Below are 24,959 nucleotides of genomic sequence, written 5' to 3' on the forward strand. Positions count from 1 at the left end.
CCCCCACTTTGAAGGATCTGTCAAAAACCTAGAGACGTTAGACCCGCTCCTCAGGAGTACGTCACACTTTGTGGGTGTTTGACCTGTTCTGGACCTTAAGGTCACTCTTCCGTTTGTTTCAAACAGGGACAATGAAAAATTTTAATCATCACAAACACTTATTTTTGACCTAGAGCTGGCTCCAAACTAGTAGTTTTTGTCTGATAGGCAGAACCTTTTTCAGACCCCAGACACCTCTCGCTTCAGGCAGAATTCGCTGTGTGTGTTGGTTTAGCCTGACTCCAGGTGAGCCAGGCTGTGGGGCAGGAGCAGGTTGTTTCTGAGGAACCCTTGGAGAGAGAAGATGCTTTCCTGTTTCCTGTCCCTGTTCCCTCTCCCTGGGCCCAGTTTATTCAGCAGTCGTGTTTCAAGCACCGGTCAGATGCCAGGCTCGGCCCTAGCACCAGGGACACGGTAAAGATAAGTCCTCGTCCCCATCCTCAGGCTGACACAGGGTGCAGGAGCTGCTGGGAGCCCCAGGGAGCATGCACGGGGGCCCCGAGGGAGTGGTTTCTTGGGGCAAGGGAGTCGGGCTACTCAGGTGGGGGTTTCAGAAGATGGCACTTGAAGCAGCACAGGGAAAGTGTGAGGTGTCAGAGAGGAAGTAGGGGAGACGACCCCAGTGGTGAGGAGGTAACTTGTACCCTTTGCAGAGACTGTGCTAAATATTGGAGGCTTTAAAATTGAGTAAGATGTCAACTTAGGTTGAAATGCAGCAAAAAATAAAATGGATTAAGGGATGGATAGAGAGATGTATGTGTGACAAAGCAAACAGCAAGTTGTTTGCCGTCAAATCTGGGCGGTTGAAATACAGGTGCTCACTGTAAGCATCTTTTCACTTTATGTTTGAAACTTTCAAAATAAAACATTAGGGAGAAATGTGAGCAAGCCCATGCTCTCTGCCCTCCAAGTGTCTGCATAGCCAGGCTTTGAGGAGTCTCTCTGGTGACAATTAGCAGTGCCCCCGGAACGGTTTTCACAAATAGATTTGCTTATTGTTGCCTGGCTACGTGGTTTTCTTCCTAAAAGCATTGTTTTCTTATTCAGAGGATTTTAGTCTTTTCCAGCCATTATTTCAGTGTCTAATTCTAAATGACACATTGCTTTTTCTAGATTTATTTATGAAACAGAGCATCACAATGGCATAGCAGAATTACTGGAAATACTGGGAAGGTAAGTTGTCTCTCTGTTATTGGTAGCGAAAGGCCTTAGATGGAATTTATGCCAAATGATCCAGTTCATTGCGTCCCACAGCCCCCTCCCCAAGGCAAGGCAATTTAAACCGTTCTCTAAAAGGACGTAAAGAAGCCTCACTTGATGGCCGGGGCTGGTGAGCTCTTGGATCAGAACTTAATGACACTAAATGACAAACCTCTCCCATCCCTATGGTTCCATACGTAGATTCTGTTTCATGTACCTCAGGAGCATTACTATGGGAACACAATTTCAATTATTTCCTCAAGAACAGTGTTAAAAATAGTTACATTAAGAAGGTTTATATTTGACACTTAGAAGAAAGATAGGTCGTTTATTGTACATTTGGGGTATCGAGTAAATGCTAATGTGTTGCTTGGATTTTATAAATTTTTCATATGTATACTTATAAAATAATTAACATTTCAAAATTTCATCATCTTAATCCAGGTAGAGTTCTTGCTTGCTATCTTTTTTTTTTTTTTTTTTAATCAGTGACCTATAGGTTTTCTATCAGACCTCCTAACTCACTGATTCCCAAACAGAGTTCCTCAGGGTTCCACGGCTGAATAAGCTTGGAAGTGCTTTCTCCCCAGCACCTTACTTGGGGATTCAGTGCATGTTAGCAGCTAAAGGTTCTGAGGAGTCCTGCAGGGAAGAAACTGTACTCGTGCTTCATCTAGTGATTCCCAGAACTATCTGAACACAGTAAGCTTTTCAGAGGAGCACTGTTGTCATCTGGTGGATCTGTGGTCCAGCCCTTCTGAAAACAACTCTCCTCGCTGTTTCAGATGTCATGTAAAACAAATGACGGTCCGCGTGGAGAACTCTACGCTGACACAGTCCCGGGTTTCTCTCTCCCAGCAGAGTGTAGTGAGGGCTTGAGTGGGTGCCCTTACTAGCTGTCCAGCCTTACTTAACCACTCTCGCCTCCCGTTTCCTTATCTATAAAATGGAAAGATACTCATATTCACGTCTGAGGTGGTTGCCAGGCTGAGGTGAACTGAGTAAAGTGTCCAGAGAGCCTGCCACACCACACGCAAGGGCCTCAGAGGTCCTCTCCTGTCCCCTCATTTGAACGCACACACCATCCTGGAGGCCACTTCAGGCTAACCCTGCCTGCAGCTCCCATGTGCCCCAGGCTCATGAAGGAGGGACCAATTTAGAAATCGCTTGAACTGCTTCTACAGCTCGCAGGAACTTACCTCGTTATAAAGCCAGATAGATAAAATACTTGATGTCACAAACAAACGCTTCAGCTTGGAGGTTAAGAGCGGGGGACCCCCTTTCCTTGCGGAAGGGAACAGCTTTCTTGTTGATTCTGAAACAACGCCAATTTGCACACTCAGACTCTGTTCTGCCAGCACTAGCATGATGGGGCAGGATTTCTCTGGGCAAGTGTGAATTCCTAAAGATGGTGAAGGCCGGAGGAAGGTGCCGCCCGGTCTTCATGGCCCTGCCTGAGGAAGGAGCTTTTGCCCCTGGAGACTCCTGCTCTTCTGGGTAGCTCCCTGTAAACTCAGAACTTTTAAATTGTCCTGTAGTTGCAAGATAAAAATGACTGTGCTTCCCTGAAGGTATTTAGTGATCTTTTAATTTCTGCTACTCTCCTCCCTCCTTTTTTCCAACACACATAGTTTGCTTGCTGATTTTCATGCTGAAAACAAAAACTGAAAGAAAAACAGATTATGTTTTTTAATCTAGAATTTGTAAATATTCAAACTTTGGATAAATTCTGTTTTCACAGTATAATTAATGGATTTGCCTTACCACTAAAAGAAGAGCACAAGATTTTCTTATTGAAGGTGTTATTACCTTTGCACAAAGTGAAGTCTCTGAGCGTCTACCATCCTCAGGTAAGGGCTCCTGCCGTGATGTTGGTGGGCCCCAGGAAGGAGCTCGTCCGTCTCTGCTTGGACATCAGTGAACTCAGGATATTGAGCCCCAGCCTCTAACTGGGAGTGTTTTGTCTCTTATATCACAGTGTTGACTTGGGTGTCAGGGTTCTGGTGATGAGTGAAAGGATAAGGGAGTAAAGAGAGATTGCTTTTAAGAAAATCAGAAAAACCTCAGGAAAGGAGAATTTCAAAATTGGTTGTAAACACTGAGAAGGGAGTGGCTCACGCGATGAAGGGGTCAAGGAAGACCTCTCAGGAAGGCTTCCTGTGGTGGGATTGAAACCTAGCACCTCAAAGACAACGCCTCTGTGTCCACGGCCAGTAAAATGGCTTAAGAAAAAGTTGTTTGGGGACTTCCTGGCGGTCCAGTGGTTAGGGCTCCGTGCTTCCACTGCAGGGGGCATGGGTTCGATCCCTGGTCAGGGAGCTAAGATCCTGCATCCTGCGCAGCGTGGCCAAAAAAAAAAGTATATATTTCAAAAAATTAAAAAAAGAAAGAAAAGGTTGGGTTTTTTTTTTTAAAAAACTGTGGGGTTTTTATAACTTTGTGGTTATACTGAAAACCTGATCCCTAAGTGGTTTCTAACTGGTTGGTCAGCTTCATTTCCCCAGGAAGTTCATGTTTTCCTTCACTCTTACTATTCTAAGTTCCCTGCAGACAGAATGTAAGCTACACTGACTGCAGCGCAGGAGGTTCTGGGGAGACGCCCGCCGTCACTGTGGGTGCAGGGCGGGCCCCACGTCTGGGTCCAAGGACCAGGAACCCCCATTCTGCGGGACTTCCCTCGGGGAGTTTGCCTCATGGCATCAGAAGGTGTATCCTTAGATGATTCTAATGACACCGGCTTCCTGGGAAATCTTTTACTTAGAGTTTTTTCCTCTGATTCCTATTAACTGGTAATATCTTTACATCCAGCCAGTTTGTTATCATGTTAGTTGTTCTGTATTAGAAATTAGTAGTTTGGGAATTTAAGATGGAAACAGATTTTAATTTGCTTTTTCCCAGGAGTTAGATTACTTGTCCATTACAGTCTCCAAAAAGGACACCAGAAAACTCCCACCAAACCTGGCCTGGCTTGTCGGTGTTGGTCTAGAAGACTGTTTCCCGGTTTTTTTTAGCTTTCTGATGTTCCTTTTGCAGTTGATCTGTGTTGCACATTGATCCTGGGGTCCCTCCCTCAGAGCCCCTCCCAGAGCCTCCGGCGGGGCCCCTGGATGGAGCCTGTGTCCACCCAGGAGAAGGGCTGTGGGGGACAGTGCGGGCAGGGGACAGCACTGACCACGTCCGGCCCTGTCTCCCCACAGGAAGATGTCTAACGGTACAGCATTTCCATGTTAAAATGGAATATTAATACTTTTTCTCCTCTTACTGTAGCTGGCATACTGTGTAGTGCAGTTTTTAGAAAAGGACAGCACCCTCACTGAACCGGTAAGTACACCCTCTCTGGTCAGGGCCTTGTGACGTAGTGTGTGTGTCTAAGTGTCAGTATCGCGGTCCGGCTGCTTCACCAAGACAGCTTCTTCATCTTAAGTTATAACACTAGTAAACACAAACTGATTTCATTCCTGTGTTACAAGTTTTCAAACTGTAGTGATTTTAATTGCAAGTTCCCTTGTCGATGTGATTGTTCATGTAAGAAGACGGCCGTCTCAATCCCTCGTTGCATTTTACTCTGAACGGCATCCTGCTAAATCATGTGCGGTTTAATACTCCCACGTCGCTTGGTTTAGCAGCATAGGTCACTGACTTCAGTCAGAGGAATTGCAGCAAGGATTCAACATGCTTATACTAAAGAGATTTTACTGTCTTGAAAATTCTTTCCAAGTTATAGTGTCACTATTTTATGGTCATTGGATCATAAATGAACGTTAGATTGCTACCGGTCAGTGTTTAGATTTCTAAGTTTCTTGGCATTTTATCTTTATTAAAAATAAAAAGGCTATTGTAGCCAAGATTCACAAAGTCGGGTGTGTCAGGTGCCGGTTGAAGCATTTGAATACACTTTTTTATCAGCTTTATTGAGACATAATTCACATGCCATACAGCTCACCCACTCAAAATGTATGATTCATATGGTAGACCTAGGTTTTATATTTCTTGTGAACCCAGTCAGGAACTAGAATATAGCCTAGAATATAGTCCTATACACATAATATATCCTTAGAAAATACTTAGTAGTAATTTGATAATTATTAGCATCATGATTTAAATTAGTAGATACAGTACAGGGACAAATTTTGTTCTGTATGTGACCTGCTTTTCATATGATGGTATACAATTACTTTTGTTTACTTCTCACCAACCATCTTGCACCTTGCAATTTGGAGTTTTAGTTCTGAGCATTAAAATGTTTTTGGTATTTCTTCCTGTTCCAGGACAAAAATCAGAAAAATCAAAGGTGTTTGTTTAATAAATTGCTGTACTTTAAAAAAAAAAAAATGTATGATTCAATGGTTTTTGATATATTAGGTTATTAATTTTTTCAATTGTGGTAAAATATACTGTATAACAAAATTTGCTGTTGTAGGTGTACAGTTCAGTGGTATTAATTACATTCACACTGTTGTGCACCTGTCACCACTGTTTCGAAGACTTTATCATTGCCCCAAACAGAAACTCTGTCTTCATTAAATAGTAACTCCCCACTTACCCTCCACCCTCACCCTGATAACCTCGAGTCTACCTTCTGTCTGTGAATTTGACTGCTCTAGATACCTTATGTAAGTGGAATCATACAGGATTTGTCCTTCTGTGACTGGCTTATTTCACTCAGTGTAATGTGCTCAAGGTTCACCTATATTGTTGCGTGTGCCAGAAATTCATTCTTTGTTGTGGCTGAATAGTATTCCATTGTATGGCTAGACCACATTTTGTTTATTCATTCGTCTGTCAATGGAAATTTGAGTTGTTTCCACATTTTGGCTGTTGTGAATAATACTGCTATGAACATGTGTGTGCAAATCCCTGCTTTCAGTCCCTTTGGGTATATACCCAGTAGTGGGATTGCTGAATCATATGGTAATTCTGTGGTTAGCTTTTTGAGGAAATGCCATACCATTTTCCACAGCAGCTGCACCATTTTGCATTCCCATCAGCGGTGCACAAGGGTTCCGGTTAATCCACATCCTCGCCAACACTTGTTATTTTCCATTCCTTTTTATTATAACCATCCTAGTGAGTGTTTTTTGATTTGCATTTCCCCAGTGACTAGTGACCTTGGGCATCTTTACACATGCGTGTTGGCCATTTGTGTTTCTTCTTTGGAGAAATATCTTTAAATTCATTGCCCATTTTTTAATTGGGTTGTTTTTACTATTGAGTAACAAAGCAAGAAGTATTAGATGCTAGTTTAAACGTTTGAACACTTTTTAAAAGTCACTATTGGACCAGAAAAGGTAAATATTGTAATTCCTGGGTCTTTCCTATCCCTTTAGTGGTCTTTCACAGGTTTCTTGTGAAATTGTAATTTTTGTAGTTAAAAAAAATAGAAATTCTTAATACTGTATTCTTGAATTAAACTGCTTCTGATCTCTCCTTTCTTTTTAAGCTTTTAAATTCTATGTGTAGCCTCCCCCATCGCACCCCAAAATTCAGGAAAAGCCCCTGGTCATATCCCTCAGCTGCTGCCTGCGGAGGTGACGGAGGCTGCCCTGCTCTGCAGCCCCTTTCAGAGTGACCCGTCCCTGTACCCCCTCCCTGGGGTCTCCTCGCGCCTCTGCCTCAGCTCTGTCCAACATTCTGGAAGCCCCCAAGAAAATGTACCAAATCTTATCAGACTTCAGTATCACACAAAGTATTTATTCCAATTTAGGGTGAGGATGTGTTATTTTATCCTCCTACTAAACTGAAGACATGTTCAGATAGGGAAAGAAAAATGAGCTGGCACTGATCATTTAAAAAGCCCTCTTTAATATCTTTCTTCAGTGGTGACACATCCTTATTCCTGTCTGTATTTGATGGTCTTCTCCAAACTAAAGTACCATGTGAAGAAATCCGAGCACATACCCTGCCCTTTTCCTACTTCAAAAATAAGGAGAGAAAGAGTATGCAGTTTTCTGCTATGATTTTTCTTTGTACATATTTCTCATACTCTCTAGTGGCTAAAGAATTCACCAAATGTTACCCCACATTTCTCACGGACTAAGGGTCTCCCCCCAAGCCCACTCCCTGCAGGTCCCGGTCCCCTGCCCCCGTCTGTCAGAACCTGGTCCTAATCCTGCTCCAGCAAGACTCAGCGAGCGCATCCCACCCTCTTCTGTCTTCCACCTGAAGGTAATATGAAAGCTGATAAAGTTTATAAATTCCCACTAATAAAGCTAATACAGCTTTGCAGGAGTGAGGGCTTTTAATTGCGGTTGTCTGCAAGAAGGCAGGAGATGATGTGCTGGCTTCGGTGGGGTCCTTCCGTCTGAAATGGTAGATAGAAAACTCTGACTCGGCACGAGCACAAAGCTACCTCAAGCCCCCTACACCCAGTCCCCAATATTTCCACCCAGAACCACTTCATCTCTTAATCTCCTGCAGCAGAGATAACATAATTGCACTCTTGATTACAGAAAGCAGATGAATTTTCTGCACATTAAAAATGTTCAGACCCTCGCCTCAGTAAATTCCTTCCTTTGAAATTTCATGTATTATGGCAATACAAAGCCCATTTTGTCTTACTTCAGCATCGAAAGCATGTAGGTAATTAGATGAAGGTGTAAACTCTTGTGAAGGTGCTGGGAAGGGCAGTCGGCATACGTGTGCGTCTCATGGTCCTGCACCTGTGGCACCCCAAAGTCTGTGTGTGTCCAGGCTCAGGAATTTTTAAAGTCTGATCTGTTTAAAAGACGTTTGTTGCTCCTGTCTGTAATCTGTAACTAATATTTTTATTTGTAAACTTTGTACAGTGCCCAAAAGCTTTCTGGGCACGTCAAACACTGTTCCACCCACCTGTCTCTTGAGGCTGATTGAGTTTTACTCTGTGGCCTTTTCCCCTGGTGTTCCAGGACAGGAGAGGGGCTCCCTGGGACGCCAGGCTCGCCTGCCTTCCCTAGCCACCCCCTTCCCCCCCGACCCCCGCCCCGGGAGCAGGCCGCCCATTGAGTTTCCCCAGGAAAGCTCAATCCTGAAGTGCGCCCAGCAGCAAGCAACCACTGTTGGCTCAGATTAGCATTCCACGAGCAGACTCCCACTCTGCAAAACGCCGGCACCCTCGGAAGCAGCTGAAACGTTGGGTATTGGTCATAGGTCATTCCAAATAGCGTGAAAAGTAAGCCCAGCGTATACGTCTGATTCCAGAAATAATACCTTTTCCAGAGACATTGAACAGCTAAATCAATTGTGTCCTATAGTTCACAGCTTAATGTATTTCTCCTAATAAAATTCCATTTGCCAAATGACAAGGAATGGTGGATTTGTGATTTGCATCTGCTATGTTCTTAAAAGTGATTCCAATACACAGAGTATAGTAGGTACCCAAACATCTGTTAAATGGTTTTGAGCAAAAAGTAGGAAAATCATTAAATGATGCTTTTTTAAAAATAATCTCTCTTTATTTTTTTTTAATTATTTATATTTTGGCTGCATTGGGTCTTCATTGCTGCTCGTGGGCTTTCTCTAGTTGCGGCGAGCGGGGGCTACTCTTCGTTGCGGTGCGCGGGCTTCTCATTGCGGTGGCTTCTCTTGTTGCAGAGCACGGGCTCTAGGCGCGCAGACTTCAATAGTTGCGGCACGCGGGCTCAGTAGTTGTGGCTCGCGGGCTCTAGAGCACAGGCTCAGTAGTTGTGCACGGGCTTAGTTGCTCCGTGGCATGTGGAACCTTCCCGGACCAGGGCTTGAACCCGTGTCCCCTGCATTGGCAGGCGGATTCTTAACCACTGTGCCACCAGGGAAGTCCAATAATCTCTCTTTAAAGACAGCTGTGTCATAAATTTTTACGTCAGACTTCAAAACTAGGAGCATTTTTAAAGTAAATTTTGGAGTTTTATAAAGTGTAAAAATATAAAAGATTATCCAGGAGCCTGAAGGTCAAAGGCATCAAGACAGAATTACCCTAAATAGATGTTGTTGAAAAGCCCCTTGTTTTTAACTGCAGCGAGGCCTCACAGGCTGGCCTGTGAGCACAGCTGGCATGATCTGCGGAGCCAGAAATGACTAGTGAATGGATACCACCAGCCAGTCTGAAAGCATGAGCATTTGCAGTGATTTTCACAGCAGACCTGAGGCTGGGGGCCGGGATGATGGGTCCAGAATCGCTGTGATAAGGCTAAACAGCTCCTTTAAGTAACAGGTTGCAGTTGTACAGTTAGGTGTGCAAGTATGTATATGTGCTTTACACATACGTACGTAAATGTTTTGGATCATTGTACTGTTTTAGGTAGCTAAACTCTTAGGGGTATTATTAGGTAGCTAAACTCTTAGGGGTATTATTAAGTAGCTAAACTCTTAGGGGTATTGTTAATCTGCATTCCAAATCTGATATTTTGGGTGAAGAACCTTTACTGGTAGGAAATTTGGGAACTGCAGGAACACTATAACAGAAAGGTTGCCCGGCAGAAACTGCCTGTCTGATGGGCAGGGAACACAATGCCCAACACTCACCAACTGGGAGGCTGCTGCCGCCCGACTGGACGTGCCTCGCAGGGAGCGGCTTCACAGGCCTGCTCTGGGTGGGGCCCCAGCCAAGGCCCGGCTGCCACCCGCTCGCTGCGGCCAGCAACTTCTCGGGCACTTGTGTGGGTCTAGTAATAAAGTCTTCTCAGCAGCCCCAGGGAGAGGGTCTTCGTGCCCCCAGTCTTTGATGAGGGCTCTGGGGCACCGAGGGGTGGGCACCAGCCCGTGGCCACACACAGAGGCCTTGCTGACATCAGTGCTTGACATCTCTCTTTCCGATGTGTTTTAGCACGACTGAAAACACTGTGTACACACACCATGTATGTATGTTTGTGTACAAATATATACGAACAGTCAGTGAATTTGAGAGAGAAACCGATTGTGCCTCTGTGTATATGTCTCCACACTAAGATATATATATGAATTCACATGCTCTGTGTTTCTCCACTGGTCTTGTTCTCTCTGAACTCTCCTACCTGCCTCTTTTTTTTTTTTTTTTTTTTTTAAGGATCTGACTCTTACTGAGATGGTAGTTAATCAGAGTGGGTCACATAAATTAAAACTGTGATTCTAAAGTATATAAAATTAGACCTACCTCTCTAATTATAAAAAACCCACATTCTGATTTACTGAATCACTGTTCCTTCTACAAGGAAAAAAGCACCACCTCATCTTGTGGCTTTGCAGAGGGGACACCTTAATGAAGAAACAGAGGACGTCACACTGTGTGTTGTCTCTTCTGTAGGTGGTGATGGCACTTCTCAAGTACTGGCCAAAGACTCACAGCCCAAAAGAAGTCATGTTCCTAAATGAACTAGAAGAGATTCTAGACGTCATTGAACCGTCAGAGTTTGTGAAGATCATGGAGCCTCTCTTCCGGCAGTTAGCCAAGTGTGTCTCCAGTCCCCACTTTCAGGTATGTGGCCCGGAGACCGTGGGCTCGTGTCACTTCCCTTTGGAGCTGGTAGGTCGCAGTGTGTAGCTGGTCATGTTTTGCTTCTCGGGTAATTTGAAGGTAATATTCAAGCTTTTGCTTCAGTGTATTTCAGAGTAAGATCGTGAGACTTCAGCTCTACAAAATACACTCTAGCACCTCGTCCCCCCTTGTCACTGAAAACGTGTTTCTCAATAAGAGTAATTAAAGACAGCTTCTCTGTAAATGACCTCTGTCTCTATGTTCACTGGGTTCCCAGACGCACACAACCTTATTCTCCACAACTTGAGTGACGGATGCTTACGGAGAATATAAAACTGTTTAACTTTGCGTTCCCTCCCTCCATAAGCTCTTCATTTCTGGCATATATGAGTTTGTGTCCCTTTACCCTTTAAAAAACAGTAATGGTTCTGATTTTTGTCCCTTCCACATTCCTGTGTGAGAGGTGCCTCGGTCATGCCACTTCCCACTTTTCCTGATTTATTCCTCACACCTTCCGAGCCCCTTTCAAAGGTCATCATCCCCAGTGGCTTTTCCAGCCTGTCTGCCTCCTTTTAACATACTGGGGACCCCATCTTTTTGTATCGTTGAGATGGTATTTGTTGTGAACTCATCGTGCACAAGGTAGAAATCTAGGCACAAAAGCAGCAAAACCTCACAGTCACCAGGGAGTCGGCAGCCCAGCGGGAGAGGGGAGATGTGTCAGCACAGCCCCAGGTGACATCCACATCTGCGTTGCCGGCGGTTTCAGAACTGGCCACCTCGGTGGCCTCCGCCCCTCCCGTGTTACCCACCTTGCTGCCCCCCCTGCTGTCATCTCACATCCCCTCCCTCAAGTGCCTCTGCAGGGACAGGCTCCGCCACCACCCATTCTAAGCGGAAGCCACGTTTCCGCACACACGCCAGCACTCCCTACCCTCCCCTGCTGCTGTTCGCCACACGACTTAACACTTCTAGTAAGTCAGACAATTCGCCCATCATTTGTTTACCCCCATAGAACATAAGCTCCATGAAAGCAAGGATTTCTGCCTCGCCTGGTTCACTGCAGAATCCTCCGTGCCAGACAGCACTGCCCGTGGTGTAGACGCGTCATAGATGGGTGGTGGATGGCTGACGGATAGGTAAAACGAACTCATTTGACTTGTCTCCTCGGCATCTAGCCCATGTCTAGCAGAAATGTTCATTGAACTCATGAAAAAATGAGTGACAGTGATCTTGACAGACAGGAAATCATCTGCCTCTCTGTTGAAGGCTCTTCAGGGTTACAGTCTAGAGTATTTTAATTTGTAGAAGTAATAATTTTCCAATCCAGTGTAATTCGTTTTCCTCTTTACGTGTGTAGTGGAACGCTTTAATCATCACAGACAACAGTCATGCCCTCCGTCTTTCAGGTGGCAGAGCGAGCGCTGTATTACTGGAATAACGAGTACATCATGAGTCTCATCAGCGACAACGCAGCAAAGATTCTGCCCATCATGTTTCCATCCTTGTACCGCAACTCAAAGACCCACTGGAACAAGTAAGAGAGAGCTGGCTGCCGTCAGATCGGGCCGTTTTTAAATTTTGCATATTTTGCTGATACTTCAATTACGATTGAATCCAAGTCTGAATATCAGTTAAAAAACAAGATGCTGACTTCTTTGTGGGCTGTAGTCAAGCAGAAGTGTGGGCTGTATCTTGGCCTTCCGTTCACGTCCTTATCCCCGTGTCGAGCCCACGTAGGGCGTATTGCCTTACTCCCCACCCCCCATCTCATCCCCGGTGGGGTCTGGAGCAGCGTCTTCCGGGCCGCCTCTTAAGTTCCCTCCGGAACAGTTAAAGATTGTCACAACCTCAGGGCTCAGTCCCTGCAGGGGCACAGTGGCCACCCCACACGCGGGGGCCCCAGAGCCCTGCTGACACTCACCCTGTTGAGCCCCTCTGTGCTCGGCACCTGGGGAGCCAGAGAGAAGAGCAGGTAACCTAAACACCACTAGGAATCTTGACATCTGCCCCTGCTTCTCTCCTTTGTTCTCTCACTTACTGAGGATGAACAGACTGATTTACTCAGTGGTCATCTCCCGAGACCTTAGCAGTCAGTATGGATGCCATGTCATCCATGTCATCGTCTCTACTGAACTGGTACTTGTGAAATGTGGGCCATTGAAATGGGCTGATAAGTTGGGAGAGGAAATAGTCTGTGGTGGAGGAGGGGAGGGAGACGGATCAAAAAAGATGAAGCATTCTGAGTTTCAACACGAAGCTTTCGTTACAGGACAATACATGGCTTGATATACAACGCACTGAAACTCTTCATGGAGATGAACCAAAAACTATTTGATGACTGCACCCAGCAGTTTAAAGCAGAGAAACTGAAGTAAGTTGCTCCTTTCAAAAGTTATTCTTTCAAGGATTTTTTTTTCCTTAATCCTGAATAAACCTCCCCCATTAGTTTGTCCTAAAATGTTATTCTTCACTTTAAAGCAAAATCAGCCCTTTTGTACTTGGAAAGCAAATTAAAACTTTGTTATGGTAACTTATTTTCAAAGAACACATGTTTAAAGTTAGCTATTCTCTGGGAATTCCGTGGCGGTCCAGTGGTTAGGACTCAGCACTTTCACTGCGGTGGCCCCAGGTTCAATCCCTGGTCGGGGAACTAAGACCCTGCAAGCCGCACAGCGCAGCCAGAAAAAAAAAAAGTTAGCTGTTCTCTCCGTTATGCTACTAGTTTAATCATTGCAAAAAGTGCACGTATAGTCACGAATTTAACTTTCAGGATCTTTGCTTTTCTTAGGGGACACTTAAAGGCAATAATGTGTAGTAATTTCTCATGTTTATCAGGCAGGAATTTGAACTGTATCCTGTAAGGTTTGTATGAAAGAGCAGGAATCTTCATCCAGCGTAGCTTTATTGTTCTAATTTGTTGATCTCCATAAATTCGGGCATTCTCTGGAATCTAGTGCCAGAGTGCCTCACAAAACCAGGGCCCTGCTCTCACGCTGTGAGGACTTAAGAACCCACATCTGTCCAGGGACAGGCTAGATCAGGGGTCCCCAACCCCGGTTAGGAACCAGGCCGCACAGCAGGAGGTGAGCGGCGGGCGAGAGGGGCTTCCTCTGCCGCTCCCCACCGCTCCCCATCGCACCCCGTCACTCCCCATCGTGCCCCATCGCGCCCCATCGCTCGCATTCCCAGCTGATCCATCCCCTCCCCCACCCTCGAGTCCGTGGGAAAATTGTCTTCCACGAATCCGGTCCCTGGTGCCAAAAAGGTTGGGGACCGCTGGGCTAGATGACTCTGTCCCTAGGCTGTGCTAGTAACAGTTTGATTCATTAATTATCAAAATCACATCTTCAGAGGCAGGTGTGGACGTGGGCAGATTGGATGCTCTGTCACTGGAAGCTGGCCGAGGTAGATAAACTTTGAATGAATGTAATTCAAATTACAGTACATATATAACGAAGTGCCATGTTCATTCCTTAGACAGTATGTGTTTACCTGTGTGCAAGGCCCCATTACAGGTTCTGGCAACACAGCAGTGGATAAAACAAACAAAAACCCTTGCCCTTATGGAGTTTACATTCTGGGTGGTGTGGAAAGAGAAAGACAGCAAAATACAAATGAGTAAGAGACAGTGTGTGAGGGACAATGACAAATGAAGCAGGAAGGGGCGCCGGGAGCCGGCTGTGGGCTCTTTAAACCTTCAGGCTGCCTGGCCCATTCCTGCCTCAGCTGAACGCAGTGTTCAGGTGTGAAATATGTGAACGTCGGGGCTTTTCTAACGGCACATCCTCTTTCATGGAACATCACATGTCTGAAAGGGGCCCTTACAGATCATGTAGCACATTTACTGGATTAAAAAAAAAGAGTTGGTCCCACGATAAGTGATGTACTGAAGGTCACGCGCCCTGTTGGTGTGGCTCTACAGGCTGTGCCTCTGTAAGGACATCTTCACCTGGTTCCTTCACGCTGAGGTGTGGTCTCACTTTTCATGGGTATGTAAGCTTCTCACCAAAATCATATATGTCCTGTGACGAAGCAACAAAACAAGGGGAAGGAAGGAGACATAGATGTGCTTGTGCAAGTGTTTCTAAGAGCTTAAATTCTTAGACATGTTAAAATTTTGGTGTATTTATGTTTTTAACTCTTTTCCTCTAAGCCCAGTTTCTTTTTTTTTCCCGTTATGTACCTTGTGGTCACCACTGTGACGTACGTGGAATAAGACCAGACAGTGACAAAGGGGAAATAGGTGTTGTGTTGCTGGCCACATTCCCCCTTAACGTTTTCTCTCTTGAATTTGATTCGTTTCTCTAACACCAATGGCATTTTACTATTTTTCAGAGAGAAGCTAAAAATGAAAGAACGAGAAGAAGCGTGGGTTAAAATAGAAAACCTAGCCAAAGCAAACCCCCAGGTACTAAAAAAGAGAGTAACATGAAAACGTCTAGGGTGTAACTTGAATGTTTTTATGAGATAGGAGTGTGGATTCATCGTGAGAGGGGAGAGAAATCAATTTCACTAACACTGTATATGAAAATATCTGCAATAAAAATACTTTTCAACTTTTGTACAAGTACTTATTTTGCCCCACAAAGGTTTTTACCACAGAATTGACATTTTTTTTATTATTATGCTTTTTAAATAAGATATGAACCTTATGAATATACTGTGGTAAAAAGAAAGTAAGGATACAAGCTCTGTTTTGGGCCAAGATTGTAATTTGCTTTCTCAGATGTCATAGATGCTGTAGTTCAAACAATATTTTCCTTTCTCTTTAATATCAAATTAATCCTGAAGGAAAAGAAATTAGATTTGAAATAGATTAAGTATGAAGTCAATGTCCTCTTTCCTAAAATGAGGTTTCTGCAGGCTGAGCCTTTCTCATTAAAAGTTGACCGACTTCTGTCATCTTAGCCGCTAATCCTTTCTCCCATCCCAGCACGCCCTGGCAGGTGGGTGCCAATGATGTGTCTTCTGGAACTGCCAGCACTGAAGCAGTGTCCCCTGATGCATTACCTCGGGCTGACCCCCGGGGGCTGGGGGTTGGAGCCGTGTCCCGACAGACGTTCTTTCTGATGCTATGTGCCCATCCGATTATCACTGAAAATCATTTGCCACGCTAAGAATTCTCAGGCTGTCCTCAGCTCCCCAGAAAAGATTTTACTTTCTGAGGAAAACTGCTCGGCTACCCATAAAATCCTGAAAGGTTCAATACGGTGAACCAGATTACAAGCTATCTATTTATTTTCTTTGGTGAGAGGTATGCATGAATCATTATTATCTCAGTTGCTATGTGGGTTTTAAATCTCTTTGATGTTTAATAAAAAGTGATACATGAATACAGAGTTAAAAGTATGTACTTTACCTATATAACAACATACTGACTTGTATTCCCTCTGATAAAACTATAATCAAGACACAAACCATAGGAAAATTGAACGACATCCTTAAGTGTATGTCCTTGATGCCACCTGAAACAAGTAACTGGCGTTTTTCTAACCATTTTTATTCCATGCTCTTACACAGAAATGCTATTTTATGTGAAAATAGCATGTGAAACTGTGTAGTAGTTAATTTAGGTAGATAGCTATGAGTATGTACTTTTAAGAATAGAATTTATGTTGAACGTGAGGTTAAAATACTGACTGACGTTTGTTGTAGGACACAGTACGTTTGTTGTAGGACACAGTAAAATCATACGTCTGGGGCAGTGTGGGTGGATGGACCCTGCCCGACGGGGCCCAGGCCATCTTGCTCTGTTCAGACGGCCCCATGCCGAGGGCAGACGGGTCCCAATCAGGATCGTCAAGGACCCCGTCACACACACCCTTGAGATCAACACCCTTGAAAAACATGTGAACTATATACAGATCAGAGGGTCTAATTTTATTTATTTTACCTGGAAAATAGGAATAATCTCATAGAAAATCGCATAAAGCCTTACATTACAAACGGAGAGCTGGCTGTGATTGTATTAGCAAAGGTGTCCTGGTTTCACTGCTGTGCTGTAACAGATGTTCCTTCTAAAATATATATTGTCCTCATTTCTCTTTTTCTGAACTTTTCCTAAATGTTCTTACATCACATTTTTATTCCTTTGGCTGCTCTGTTTTAAAATGTCTCTGGCCACAGCCTGAGAGTGGTGGGCTTTGCCTGCGCTCACCCCTGCGTTGTGCTGTGGCGCTCTGACCTGAGCGCCGTCCTGCTCGCGTCTGCGTGTGAAAACCGTCTGTGACCACACCCCAGCAGGTCCTGTCCGCATGCTGTGACCACACCCCAGCAGGTCCTGTCCGCATGCTCCAATCCCCCGAGCAGTGTCTGAAACGGAAAGTACTTCATGGGCTAGTATCTCAAAGCTGGAAATGAGGGCCTTGGTACCCGCTGTTCACTCTCTCTCTCTCGAGAGTCCTTTCTAAGTTCTAGTCGTTGCTTGCCATTTACAACAGCAGCAAAAAGTAAATAGTGTTGTGGGTAATACAGCTTGCGTGCTACTTCCGTAACGAAAACATGTAGGTGGGTTTTTGAAGCCCGATTCCCCATCTCAAATCTGCCGTTTTGAGAAATGATTTAATAGCTTCCTTATTTTAGGTGGGTTCCCAATCCCTCACTCTGTTCACTGGCATGAACCTAGAAGTCTTCCTGATGCTGACCCTTGTGTTTTCACAGGCTAAGTCTTTCATCTGCTTGGAGATGTGAAAGCAGGTCCCCGTTTAGGCTGGTTGGGATTTGGAAAGCTGTGGTCCTTCGGGATTTGGGTTGTGTTTGTTTTAGCAGTTGTGGCAGTTTCAGCTGAGGTTTCTTAATGTCAGATGTGATTTAATTTTTTTTAAGTCATGAAATAGTGAAGATTTCTAACATAAATATGCTTTTCCTAATCCACCAAAAGAGACCATGTAACAGTTTTACTCCCGTCTCCCTTTTGTGGGGATCATGTGAAACGAAGACAAGGCACTTCTGTGAATTTTAAGTGTGGCTCTGGCTCAGTGTTTCTGCCCCTTTGCAATGACAAGACGATGCCATAGGCGGCCCAGGGCACAGAGTCTGGTTGCCTCCCTTTCCTTTGGGAGATGAGCCTCTCTGGGGAAATGTGCGTTCCTTATTTCACCTGTTGAGAACTTCAGCCTCGGGAAGGTTTTTATTCCTAGTGAGAATCCTCTGCCCCCGAGCCTGCTAGTGACACTGATTTCCTGTAGACATTTTGTAGCATCCTTGTGTGTACTTTTCTTTGCCCTGAGCCCCAGCAGGGCCTCAGAGCCCGCACTGCTCTAGGCACGGCCGCTGGCAGGGTCCGTGTAGAGCGCTGGTGTTCTCTTGGCGTGGCCGAAAGCTGAAATGCTGGTTAAAAACCATCCCCGCACCACCTCCCGAGCCCTGCAGTGTCTCTGCTCTGTCTGCCCCGCCCAGCTGAGCCCCGGAGGGCAAGGCGCCATGCAGGCCCCAGCTCCCTGCGCCCAGCGGGTCACCAACTCTCTTGGCAGATGGGTGCCAGCTGCACGTCCCCAGTGGTAGCGCTTTCCCAGGATACAAAAATGAGAATGAGACACGGCCCCAGGTGTCAAGGAGGCGAGCCAGATGGAAGCAACGAGAACCCAGTCGAGACGGTCAGATGGTAGCACACGCGGGGGCTCGTGCTGGCGACGCTGGCGAGAGGCCTGGTCGCGCCTTTAGAGGGAGACACGTAAAGGAAGGCTGGAGGGTAGCATGGCCACGGCAAGGTGTCCCCACGGCACCGGGACCTTAGCCCCCAAGAGTGCTGGGCCCCCTGGAGGGAGCCGACCTCTTAGAGGCTCACCTCAGGGGCTTAACCAGCCAGGGGCTCCAGGCAGAGGAAGGGGCGACTGGGAAACCGAGCTGCTCGTAGACGGAGCGTCAGTCATGGGGGAGGGTGGGTGTGGTCTGTGTCAGGGACAAAGCTGGAGAGGGGGCAGGACCCGTGGATTTTATGCCCAAAACAGTGTGCAGGTGTCACAGTGTCATCCAGAGCCAGTGGCCTCAGCAGGCTTGCGCTCAGAAAGCTCTTCCGACGCTCGGGGGCTCCTGGGGAGACGTGTGGAGATGACGCTGCTGGACGGGCTGACGGGGGCGGCAGGCTCAGGGTGCCGCGGGGGCCTGGGTGCCCATCGTGTGCAGGAAACGGAGCCAAGGGTGTGGCTCCCGCGAGGGAGCGGCGCGTTTCCCAGGGTGGTGGAGGGGCTGGGCCAGGCGGCCACGGGGGCCAGGGGTGGGGAGGGGGCGCGGGCGAGGGTCAGCGAGACCCACGGGGCATGAGGAGGGGCACAGACTGTCGTCCCAGCAGTGACAGAGGAGCGAGGGGCCGCGGCGGCCGGCGCCACAGGCCAGGGAGGGGGAGCTTCAGGGACGACTGTGGCCAGCGCGTGGCCGCAGGGCGGTCACCCACGGCCTGGTGCCCGGCGTCCCGTCGGAGAGACGAGGCCCAGAGCCGCGGGGGTGAGCCGAGGGGTCGGGAGGAGGAGGGGCTGCTGAGAGCTGAGCGGCCCTCCTGGTCGCTCGCCTGGCGGGAGGGAGGTGGTGAGCCAGGCGGGGGTGGGGGGGGGGGAAGGGGTGGGTGCCGGGTCCCCAGCCCAGGCAGAGGGGCTCGCTGTGGCCAGGAGGGCACGAGCCGGGCACAGGGCCTGGGGGAAGGGGTGCGAGGCTGCAGCTTGGAACCCCAGCTCCCCCTTTACTGGCCTGGGGCCCCGCGGTTAGCGTAGGTACCTCAGCGTTCCCGTCAGCCAAATGGGATCATAGCGCACACTTTACAGGCTGTACTTGGAATAGCGCCCAGCTCGCGGCAGACGCACAGAGCGTGGACGCCAAATGCTGAGGACAGTCAGGGCATTCCGTGTACCTTAGCTCACCTGCGCCGTCACAGCCACCTCTGAAGTGATCTCATCCCCACGTCGCACTCACGGAAACAAAGTCAGAAACCCGTCCTGCTCAGAGCAGAGCCGGACTTGGCCCAGAACCCGAAGAGAGTGGAGTCCCAGGGCGCCCCGTGGGGAACAGGAGAGGGAGCCAAGGGGACCCCACTGACACGTGGGCGTACCAGGCCTCCTGCAGGGCCGGCCACGGGGTTGCAGAGTGAGATGCGAGCTGTGGGACCGATTGGGGTTGTGTTGTTTGGGAGGAGAGCAGAGAGGGTGTGAGTAAAAGGGTGTGATCAGTGATGGGGTTTAGGCGAGTTTGGAAAATGCCGAGAAAATGAGGACCAGGAGCGAGGGGGCAGATAGAGGAGGGCAAGGCTGTGTGCAGAGGTTGGGGGCTGGAGGTGGAGGTTTCCGCGGGAAGTGTTCCCGTGACCAGATCCAGGCTGACGGGGAGTCAGCAGGCCGGAGGCTCCAGGGCGGGGTGTTGCCCAGCAAGGGGCTGGGACAGTCTGGAATGAGGCGACGCCCGGGGCGCTGCAGGTGTAGGCCGTGCAGGGAGCACTTCCCTGCACGTGGGCTCCCTTCAGGAGGGGCCGCGGGGGTGGCTTGGGCCAGGAGCCCTGGAGCCGAGCCCTGAGCGCTGACCTGACCGAGAGTGACTCCGCGCTTTGCATTGCAGTACGCAGTGTGTAGTCAAGCGAGCACCGTGAGCCTTCCGGTGGCAGTGGAGACAGATGGGCCTTTATTTGAAGATGTGCAGATGCTGAGAAAGACAGTGAACGAAGAGGCTCACCAGGTAAAAGTGCACAGAGCTAAGCTGGGTGCGCTCCTTAGAGACTTGCTTAAGACGTGCCTGTGATTTTAGTGATGTGATAGACAACAGTGCCTCCTGTGTAAGCTAAAGTGAAAAATTACATGGTGGTAATCTTATAGGAAACGTTTCATCCATATATCTCAGATCAAATTAGTAGAAACAGTTTTTAAGGATTAAGTATGTGCCTGAAATGTGTTTCTTCATTTACTTTGACAGTAATAATCCCAATTCTTAACTGCAGTCAAATGTTAACGAGAGCAAAGACGCAAAGGTTCGCGGTAAAGTCTTCCCTCTCTGCCCCCTTGCGACTTCTGCTCTGGCCCAGAGGCGTCCCCTCTTACTTCTCCCCAGAGTTACTGCCGGCCCCCGGGCCCCAGGACGTCAGGCAGAGCCCTCATCCTGTCAACAGCAGGGTCACGCTGCCTCGCAGGCCTGTGCCAGGGTCAGGGCTCTGTCAGGACCCTCATGCAATACCCACACTCAAGTGGTTTTGTTTCCACTTTGTGGAGATGCATATTTAGATCACCACCGATCCAAAGAAAGGCCCCTATCACTAAATGGGGAAACCTTTACGATTTAGGCTTTAAAGAGGGTAGTGGGTGGAGTTCTCATGTATAAGGAGCCTTTCAGTTGCTGTAGGTCTCTGATTGTACCTCCTGTTCTCAACCCTTGCAGTTGATAAAGTGCTAACTGGATTTGGGGATATGGCCCTTTCTGGCTCTGCAACTTTAATCCCCTTTGAGCTAAGAATTCCTAAAGACATCCAGCACTACAATTCTGAAAAGTAACAAGTTAGGCTAAAATTATACTGCATACTGAATGCAGATGGTTTCTAGATGATAGTGTCATTCTGAGCTCAAACAGAGAGGGTTTTTTTTTTAACCTACTTGTTTTTAACTCAAGTAAATTGTAGTCCCCACCTGATCAGACAGGATCAGGCATTACCAAGAGCACAGGCTCTAGACCATGCAGACTGCAGTGCCCAACACGGCAGCCCTGAGGCACACGTGACATGTGGCCGTCTGCACTGAGCTGTGCTGCAGCCCAAAACACACACGGGAACTCCCAGGCTTCGTGTGAGGAAAGGACCTAGAAACATCTCCTTCATAATTTTCTGTTACTGATAACATGTTGAAATGATAGTATTTTGGATATACTGGGTTAAATTTTAAAAATATTATTAAAGTAAATTTCATCAGTTGCTTTTCACTTTTTCAATGTGGCTACTAGAAAATCTGGAATTACATATGTGGCTGGCATCGTTTTCCGACCAGGCAGCGCCGGGCCAGATGCCTTTTTCTTGGTGCTTCCAGAGTAAAGCACCTGCACTGGCCCATCCTTGCCTCTTCCTGCCCGGCTAGCTCTTGGCCTCAGGTTAAGATAAAGGCAGGTGGACGCAGACACTAAACATACAGTGCAAGAGCATCAGTAACTCGTTTTCTACTTAATCCAGTTGGATTACATAATTTCCTCGCCATATTCTTAGCAATGAACAGATTGAATAAAAAACATGAAAATCCTTATCTTTTTCTCTCTCTCTGGGGTGTTAATTTTCTTACTTCTTAATTTTTTTTTAAACTTGGAAAGGAGTTTGAGGCCACCTCTTCGATTACCATTTTGATTTTTTGGCTTCAGGTGGGCTAAAGACGTGAGCACTGGCCTCGTTACTGCAGGCGGTCAGAGGAAATCAAAATCAGGGCCCCTCCTACCAGCAAGCCTGCCCGTGGGTTTGTGACCACACGTTAGTCTTCAGGTCACTCAGGCCATACAACATAGAAAAGGAAACTGAGGTCTTACAAGCCAGTCTTTACACATTAAATATTCTTAGGGTTGGAGGATTTTTCTTTTTGGTAGGTACATCCTTTGACTTGATAACTAATGCTAGGAAAAGAATAAACTATGCCCAAAATGTAATGAATGTATTACATAATTACGTAATCTATGGACCTGTTTCTGATTTAGGGCCTACTCTGTAGGAGATGAAGAACGCAAATTAAAATAGCATTCTCATCTTGAGTAAGACTGCCTTTGAAAGTCAGCTCTAGTATCTCCGTGGTGGCCGATCTTCCAGCGGCCCTTGGAGGAGGGCGTGTCTCCTTCCCTGCAGGAGTTACGGAGGAAGCAGCCTCTGTAGTCATCTGCTCGTTAGTTCTGAGACACCATGTGTAGACAGGACATTGCTTGGAGAACTCTTTTAGTTTGCTGGTTTGTTTTCATGACTTTTGAAATTAGACTGTATGACTGAGTTTTCTGTGTAATTGACATTCTTACAAAAATTATCCCCCTACCCATAACCTTTAGATTTCTACAGATCACATTCCTGGGTTGGAAGACTCCATGCTATTAAGAAGTCAGTTCTCCCCCAAAATTAACGCAATCCAGTCAGAATCCCAACAGGCACTTTTCTTTTTTTTAAAGACATTGACTAGTTAATTCTAAAATGCATATGGAAATGCAAAGGACCTAGAATAGCCGAAATAACTCTGAAAAAAGAAAAAAGTTGGAAGACTAACACGACCCAATTTCAAGACTTACTGTAGATTTCTGTGGATCAGTTGAATTTCCCCCAAATATCAAAATAATCCCGCACTTCTTTGAAATGATTCGAATGTGGGCTCAGGATGCACGTGAGGTAAATGACAGTGTTGCCGGAGAATCCAGGAGAGGAGACCCTAATGCTAGTGGAATGTACTTGGTTGGAATTTTGTGGAGGAATTCGATTATATATTTACCTGTCAGAACCATGATTTGGGTTTCTTTTGAGAAAATTGTGTAACCCTATATAGAACCTCCAAAATAAACTAGTAAAGTTCATGTGAATGACATTTATATCAGAGACATTTAAAATGTTTTACAATTCTCATTTTTGACAGTCGGTCGGGAGGAAAGCAGTGTCAACCATGCAGTTAAGGAAGGTGTAGAAAGACGGAAGGTGGGAAGTGAAGGTATTCCTTACTCAATACGTAGAAGTGTATTTAAGGCTTTTATATTTAGGAAAAGCACTGACAATGTTATGTACATGAAGTATTTTCCCTTTTTTCCCTGTCATTCCAGCTTGTGATGGTGAAGACAAAGAAATCTGGTCCCTCAAGAGAGTTTTGATGAGTTCTGTCCTAAATTCAGTAGTAAAACGTGCACTCTTCTGTATGATATGACCCACCCCGATGTTGTTTTCCCATTTACTGTATAGATTTAGCCTTTCAGAGCTGCCATTTTGCTGCAGACAGAGGCCGTTTCTCTCCGGCTTGCGTCTCCGTAGGGGCGTCTGGGGCAGCGTGTCCATCTGTCTTGTCTGCCCACCGTCGACAGCATGCTCGGCCCACACATCCCTCCACCAGTGTCACTCGTCTAGGGGGACCGTCTGCATGATGTCCCACTCTCCTGCCTCCCCTTTTTCTGATTTTTTTTTCCCCCTTGTCGCTTGTGAAATTGCTCTCTGCTTTACACACTGGCTTTAAATGGCTATGCAGAAAGGCTCAGATGGGTCCATCACACTCTCTGTCCTTCCAGAAGCTTCCGGGGTCATGTTTGCCTTCTCAATTTGCATTTATTGGTTCCAGGCATTTTCTATCAAAATGTTTCTTCTCTTTGCAATGCCTGTTGCGGCATTTATTAAATATTTCAAGTATCTGAAAGGCTTGATTTTGTTTTGCTTCGCTTTGCTTTGTTTTACAGCTCCGCCTGGAATGGACATGAAATTCAGGGTAGAATTTCCCTCTGAGTTTTGCATGGGTTGAAGGCAAACACGCTGCACAGATGAGACCACTCTTACAAGGACTGTGACCGTGACAGGCAGCCCCTCGGGGACGGGGACGGGGTGACTCCACAGTCTCCTGACACGCAGGGTTGTCCTGAAGGCATCTTACACTAGTTCCCAGGAGAAAGAAATCAGAATTCCTGCCTTTGCCATAAATGAACGTTAATATTCAAATAACAGTTCTAGAAATAATCCTAAAATGATGTCACAGAAAATTCCTTACAAGCCTCGATATTATTGAGGTTGTCAGAGATAAACTTGCAAAGAACCCTAAGAAATATTAGCTCTGCAAAAGTGTGCACTTTTCATACATGGTGTCTGCAAGGCCTTGGCTGTTTCATTAACGCAAAGAGAATTACACTTTGCATGTCGTACCACCGATGTTGGCAAGCTGGGTGCTGTGAGGAGTGGTTAGGGATACGTTCTTTCTGTTGTCAAGCGGTTGACTTAATACAGGTTTCTTCTGGTAGGTGTTTGACCACCACCACAAACGTAACTTCTTCTCTTTAATCTCCCCTTTGCTGGAGACACTAAACAGAAAGGAAGGCGTGGTTCTGGTTCAAGTTCCTCCTGGTACATACGTCGTGTCTAGGTGATTTAGGTGGCTTGTTGTCTTGTTTCAAAGATACTGCTGTTGATGCAATGGCCCTACTCCAAAACCGAATAACTTGTTTAACTATTATGCGTGGAAATGGACGCTTTCGGTGTATAAACGCCCCATAGCAGGCCCCCCCCCCCGCCTTTCTTTGCAGACACAGATCTCTAAATCCCCATGCAAAAAGGGATTCATGTAGGGTTTTTTGTTTTGGGGTGTTTGTTTTGTTGAGTAAAACCAAAATTTCCTAACTTTAGGAAAAACATGGAATGGAGAAGGGAGTC

At 46.5% G+C, this 24,959-nt stretch overlaps 1 protein-coding gene across 7 annotated transcripts in view; it reads left to right on the forward strand.

Moving 5' to 3' along the window:
• PPP2R5C (protein phosphatase 2 regulatory subunit B'gamma) overlaps positions 1 to 24,959 on the forward strand; it is a 133,245-nt gene that overhangs the window by 104,912 nt on the left and 3,374 nt on the right. For 3 of the 7 annotated variants that reach the window (XM_061181266.1, XM_061181267.1, XM_061181269.1), the window contains 8 exons: positions 1,153 to 1,212; positions 2,981 to 3,089; positions 4,507 to 4,560; positions 10,475 to 10,645; positions 12,055 to 12,182; positions 12,918 to 13,019; positions 14,984 to 15,056; positions 20,189 to 20,305. In XM_061181266.1, the coding sequence (XP_061037249.1) occupies positions 1,153 to 1,212; positions 2,981 to 3,089; positions 4,507 to 4,560; positions 10,475 to 10,645; positions 12,055 to 12,182; positions 12,918 to 13,019; positions 14,984 to 15,056; positions 20,189 to 20,305 (814 nt within the window). Of the gene's footprint in view, positions 1 to 1,152; positions 1,213 to 2,980; positions 3,090 to 4,506; positions 4,561 to 10,474; positions 10,646 to 12,054; positions 12,183 to 12,917; positions 13,020 to 14,983; positions 15,057 to 15,581; positions 15,941 to 20,188; positions 20,306 to 24,959 lie in introns of those variants that run through there. The other 4 variants (XM_061181268.1, XM_061181272.1, XM_061181271.1 and 1 more) reach the window with 3 other exon arrangements.

The sequence above is a fragment of the Eubalaena glacialis genome, chromosome 2 (genome assembly GCF_028564815.1).
Source record: "Eubalaena glacialis isolate mEubGla1 chromosome 2, mEubGla1.1.hap2.+ XY, whole genome shotgun sequence".
Classification (NCBI taxonomy): domain Eukaryota; kingdom Metazoa; phylum Chordata; class Mammalia; order Artiodactyla; family Balaenidae; genus Eubalaena; species Eubalaena glacialis.